This window comes from Bison bison, unplaced genomic scaffold (assembly GCF_000754665.1).
Source record: "Bison bison bison isolate TAMUID 2011002044 unplaced genomic scaffold, Bison_UMD1.0 scf7180017864383, whole genome shotgun sequence".
Lineage (NCBI taxonomy): Eukaryota > Metazoa > Chordata > Mammalia > Artiodactyla > Bovidae > Bison > Bison bison.
Genome location: NW_011494955.1, coordinates 6069436 through 6075367, shown reverse-complemented (window position 1 = coordinate 6075367; position 5932 = coordinate 6069436). Strand labels below are relative to the sequence as shown.

Below are 5932 nucleotides of genomic sequence, written 5' to 3'. Positions count from 1 at the left end.
ACCTTAATCCTCGTGGTACCCTCATGCCCTAAGATGGCTGCAATACCACCAGTCTCCCATGTCCACTCCAAGCAGAAGGAAGAGAGGGCAAAAGGAACATGCCAGGTGAATCATCCCTGACTTGAAACAGCTTTCCTAGAAGCCCTACCCTGCAAGAGTCTACACCTCACTGTAGAGAAAGCTGAGAAACATTCTTTTATCTGGGGTTTTGTCTGAGGAAAAGAAGTATGGATAGTGATTAGGCAACTACCAGTTTATTTCACAATAACCAAAGAGAGTGACTTATGCTTATCTTGTTTTGCATAGAAAATGCATTATATGCAGAAAACATACAGTTGGCTCATTTTTATATGCAGAAAACATATAGTTGGCTAATTTTTAAAAATCTATTGATGTCATCTATAATTCACTATTAAGAAATTAGATTTTATGTGCAGAGGTTTAAAAAAAAGTGTTAAACCGAGATAGTAACATTGAATTTTGTTTTCAATTGTTTTGAGGGAGAACATGCAAATCTACCCTGAGGGGGCAGATGTTCTGCGTTCTCAGTTCTTGGTCTGTTAGGTACCCCAGCGTGAGGGCAGAAATCCCCTCCAAGTTCCAGAGCACAGACGGAGCAAAAGGGAGGGAAATTCCAGGGCATAGAGAAAAGGATGAGACACAGAACCCATGAAAAAGAGGAAGGGAGCTTGGAGCTTAGGGGAGAATTTAATAAGCTTGAAGTTTCGGGGCTGGGAGGTGAAAAGGGAATGAGAAGCAGCCCAGAAAAGGACCAGAAGTGGAAAAGGGCTGGGGAAGCATAACAAGTATAAGAATCCAGAGTACCCAGTGCAGGAGGTCAGGAGAGCAGAGCCTGGGGACAGTGGGAATGAGGGCTGAGAGGCACCACGGTGTGGGTGCCCAGGTTCTGACCTCCCTGTCTGGCAGTATGAGGAGCTTCAGCTGACGGCCGGGAATCACTGTGACAACCTCCGCGACCACAAGAATGAGATCCTGGAAATAAACAAGTTGATCCAGCGGCTGCAGCAAGACATTGAGAATGTCAAAGCCCAGGTGAGCCCATCACAGGCTGACCCACCATCTGGTCCTGGTTGTACAGGGCAGGCTCATCCTCCCTGGGGGACCTGAGGGGGAGGGAGTAAACTTGCACTGTTTCCCACAAGAGGGAGCGAGCCCTTTGTTCAGAAAAGCTGATCCACAGCAGGATAAGCGGGGTCAGGCAATAGTGAGGCCCCCAACAGAGACTAGGCAGCCTATATTCATCAAGATGAAATAGCAAGAATACTTCACGAGATGGGGGTATAGAAAAGATGTCCTCCACACCCCCTTCCAACCAAAGACTCTAATTCTATGATCCTGAAACTCAAGGTGACGCTGTAGAGTCCATAAAATCAGACCCACCCTTTCCTCCTGGGCTAGTGAAGACCAGGCAGATGCTTAAAATGTATTAACCACAAAGTAATTGCTTGGCATAAGAGGAAACTCTCAGATCTCCTTGAAGTGTCACAGACAGGAGCACTGGCCTCCATCCCCTGGGGGAACCAGACGTCACAATTCTAGGCTGAAACCCACAGCAGACATGAACCTAGCACATAACCATGACTGTAGGAAGAACTCATTCTTCCTTCTGTGTCCCTCCTTCATTCTCACACAGTCACACTCACAACACTTCTGACACCAGATAGTGGGGAAGAGTGTTTCCACACCAACCAGCTCTGCAACACCAGCTGGGTGTTCCACAATTGAACTCACTTCTGACACTACCTACCTGGAGATAGCATCAGATCCCATAGGTTAGGGGCTGCCCCCCAAGTCCCACAAGACTGCCCCCAGTTCAGATGCCAATCACACGTCCAGGCTGTGCTCCTGACCAGGTGGTTGTACACTGGAGGGCTCCATGACCATCCTCCTTGGATTCAATTAATTTGCTGGAGTGGCTCACAAAACTCAGGAAAATAGTTTACTTTTTTGGTTTATTATGGGCTTCCCAGTTGGCACAGTAGTAAAGAATCCATCTGCCAAGGCAGGAGATGCAGGAGATGTGGGTTCAATCCCTGAGTCTTGAAGATACCTTGAAGGAGGAAACGGCAACCCACTCCAGTATTCTTGCCTAGAAAATCCCCATGGATAGAGGAGCCTGGAAGGATACAGTCCATGGGGTCACAAAGAGTCAGATATGACTGAGCACCCATGCACACACTGGTTTATTATAAAAGAATATGATAAGAAATATAAATGAATACCCAGGTGGAAGGGATGCATAAAGTAAAGTGTTTTGGACGGGCACGAAGCTCTCATGCCCACTCCAGGTATGCCATTCTCCCCGTACCTCCACGTGTTCAACAACCTGAAGGCTCTCTGAAGCCTCTACTATTGAGATTTTATGGAGGCTTCCTCACATCGGCATCATCATTTATCACCTCCATTCCCAGCTGCTCTCCCCTCTTAGGAGAATGGTGGGGTGGGCTGAAAATTCCCAGCTTCTAATCAAGGCTTAGTTTTTCTGGTGACCAGCCCCCACCCAGGAGCCCACCTAGAATCACCTTATTTAAACAAAAGACATTGTCAATACTCAGGAAATTCTAAGGGGTTTTGGGACTCTGTATCAGACACAGGGTCAAAGACCAAAGGTTAGGACAAAGGATGCTCTGGTGTGCTCATCACTTAAACTACAAGGTTTGGAGGAGTTCTGTGCCAGGAACTGGGGGAAGAGACCAATATATGTTATTCTCAATTATCCCACAATGACCTTGCTCTCTGTTCTTCTGAAAATCAGCCCAGGGTCCCGGGGCCCCTGTAATACTTTTCTGTGCTTCTCCCCCAGCGCTGCAAGCTGGAGGCTGCAGTGACCCAGGCGGAGCAGCAGGGCGAGGCAGCCCTCAATGATGCCAAGTGCAAGCTGGCGGGGCTGGAGGAGGCCCTGCAGAAGGCCAAGCAGGACATGGCCTGCCTGCTCAAGGAGTACCAGGAGGTGATGAACTCCAAGCTGGGCCTGGACATCGAGATCGCCACCTACAGGCGCCTGCTGGAGGGCGAGGAGCAGAGGTGGGTCAGGGATGTCTGTTCTCCTGCCCTCTGATTGCTGCTACAGCCACTGCCCACCTCTCAGCCCATCCACAGGAAATCTGAGACAGCATGCAGTCTGCAGCCCCTCCTCACTGGCAGGTCCATGGTGCGGGCAGGGGCAGGGGGTGCTGTGTTCTTCTCGTTCTCTGATGCAGGTCTCTCGTGTCTCCTTTCCCTCTCACCTCCAGGCTATGTGAAGGTGTTGGACCCGTGAATATCTGTGAGTACTGAGGACTCTGCAGGGGCTCTGGGATCTTGGGAACGGATCCACCCAAACATAGACCACACTGCCCCTGCCCAAACCTTAGCCTGCCTCCCTCACCCTAAAGGAAAGAGCTCCTGGTGGATGGAGAGTTTCTCCCTCAGGGCTGCCCAGGTCTATGGGAGTCAGAAGCAGGAGCATACACCCAGCGTGGTCTACCAGGCACCATCTCGACAAGAGGATGTTTTCCTGGAGAAACAAGACTTGAAGCAGACAAATAGGGAGCTTCCCAGGTGGTGATAGGGATAAAGAACCCGCCTGCCAGGTCAGGAGACGCCTGAGACAGAGTTTTGATCCCTGGGTCAGGAAGATCCCCTCGGGGAGGGCATGGCAACCTACTCCAGTATTCTTGCCTGGAGAATTCCATGGGCAGAGGAGCCTGGTGGGCTACAGTCCACCGGGGCACAAAGAGTCAGACACGACTGAAGCAACTTAGCACGCATGCACACATGCGGACAAATAGAAAGAGAGGGTAAAGCAGAAGACAGGGCTCTGGGGCAAGAAGAAGGACACGCTGGGACTGCTATGCATTTCATGTGACTGGAATGGGAGACTTGGGCCTCCCCGGTGGCTCAGTGCTAAAGTATCTGCCTGCCAATGCAGGAGACACAAGTGACTCCTCACACAAGGCTCGACCACTGGGTCAGGAAGATCCCCTGGAGAAGGAAATGGCAACCCACTCCAGTACTCTTGCCTGGAAAACCCCATGGACAGGGGAGCCTACCAGGCTATAGTCAAGGGGTCACAGAAGAGTTGGACACGACTGAGCAACTAAACAACAATAGGAGACTTGGAAGTTGGTAACTGGGATGGGGGTGTCCTTAGACATGACGACAGCAGGTGCGGGGCCAGTGAGGGTGCGGGGCCAGTGGGGGCACAGGGCTTGGCCTGGCAGGGCCCTCAACATCCCTTCCTGTCCCCACAGCTGTGAGCAGCTCCAAAGGTGCCATCCTCTACGAGCCATGTGTGGTCAGCACACCCGTGTACTGTCCAGGGAGCACCGGTGTCCTCAAGAGCAGTGGGGGCTGCGGCATCGTGGGCACTAGTGAAATCTACATCCCCTGTGAGCCCCAGGGGCTCCTCGTCTGTGGGAGCAGGCGGAGCTCCGGTGTGAAGCTAGGGGCTGGGGGCAGCGCCTCCTGCCACAAGTGTTAGTACAGCCCCAGAGGCTAGTAGCCCAGGGGACAGGGCACAAGCTCCAGGCTGGGATGTTGTCCCCCACAACCAGAGTTCAAGACAAGGCTGTTCCATGATCCCACCTTTCTCTACTGATCAAAGATTCCCCTTGGGTTTTCACTGGGAGCTGCCCCTCAGGTATCTTCAAGAGTCTCTTTTCACTTAGCTGCGTGCAGACCCTGAGCGAGGCCCTCAGGTGAGGGTAAGGTACAAAGGAAGAAAACACATGTCCCGTCTCCCTGGACTGCTGACAGTCAGGCTCTAGTGTGACCAGGAAAATGGCAATGGCCCCCTAACACTTCTCTCCCCCAGGAGGTCAAAGGGGCACATCACAGTTCTGCTTTGTGGATCACCCCATGGAACTGGCCGCATAAGAAAAGTTAACTCCTTCTAGCTCCCACCTAATACATGCTTTATTGCAAATATCAAAAGGAGACACCCCAAAATCCCATCCCAAATTCCCAAGCCAAATGCCAGGATTTCAGAGTCACTGGGAATATGTCAACGCTGCTCTCAGCACACAGAATCAGGAGATGGTCTTTGGGCAATAGATTTACCAGCTCAGCTGTGTTGAACTGGCACTATAAAAATACATCTCTTTCCTGAGCTGATATTGGCAGCTGATGGCAAAGAAATGCCTAAAACAAAGGGACAATCAAGAGTTGACATTATTCGTTCCAGGGAATCAGTCATGCCCGCACCTCTTGTACATAGCCACCCCCTGCCAGCTCCCTCTCCCTTGAGTTCCTCTTGCTTTGGGTCTGATGTGAGCATGTTTTCCTGGCTACAGTGCTAAGGCGCTGCCTCAGCAGGTTTGGAGGCTCTGCCTCAGGGGCTGTGAGGGAGGAGAAGGTGCTGAACTGGCCTCACCTCCCCAGAGCACACCCCCTCCCAGTAGTGCTGCCTCCTGCCCACCCAGGGATCCACGTTTCTTCCATGAGCCTCTGGGCTTGTCTATTCCCAATAAACTGTTCCCAGGCTACAGGAATCAGGACTGTTCACCCTGCTCTGAGGACAATGAGGTTGAAGTGAAACCGATGAACAGCTTTGGGGGCCTGGGGGCCAGTTGGGAGCATTGGGAGTGGAAACAGAGGTTATTATACAAATGGGAAAACTACATGTGAATGATTGGCAAGTGGCCTGTGGAGTAAGTGTGGAGCCATACAAACTACACTTAAAGCCTGCGCATCATACCACAAGAGTTTAGAAGTCACTTGCCATGTTAAAAACCATGGTCTGATTCCCCACAGGCCTCCTCACCACATGGTCCCCTGCATACGTCCTAGAGAAAGCCCATGGGGCCCTTATATCATGTCTGTACTCAGCAGCCTCCAGGGCTGGACTCTGCCTCCACAACCTGGACTACGTGTACCACATCCACCTTCGATGCAGGACAGAGTCAGGCCTGGGGCTGACAGGGGAGATGGG

The 5932-nt window shown here is 51.5% G+C and overlaps 1 protein-coding gene across 1 annotated transcript in view; it reads left to right on the top strand.

The window, feature by feature from the left end:
- Positions 1-5492, top strand: part of KRT82 (keratin 82) — a 13270-nt gene extending 7778 nt beyond the window's left edge. The window contains exons 6-9 of the mRNA XM_010857879.1: positions 928-1053; positions 2825-3045; positions 3255-3286; positions 4254-5492. Of these exons, the coding sequence (XP_010856181.1) occupies positions 928-1053; positions 2825-3045; positions 3255-3286; positions 4254-4483 (609 nt within the window). The 3' untranslated portion in view covers positions 4484-5492. The remainder of the gene's footprint in view (positions 1-927; positions 1054-2824; positions 3046-3254; positions 3287-4253) is intronic.
- Positions 5493-5932: the final 440 nt, after the last annotated feature.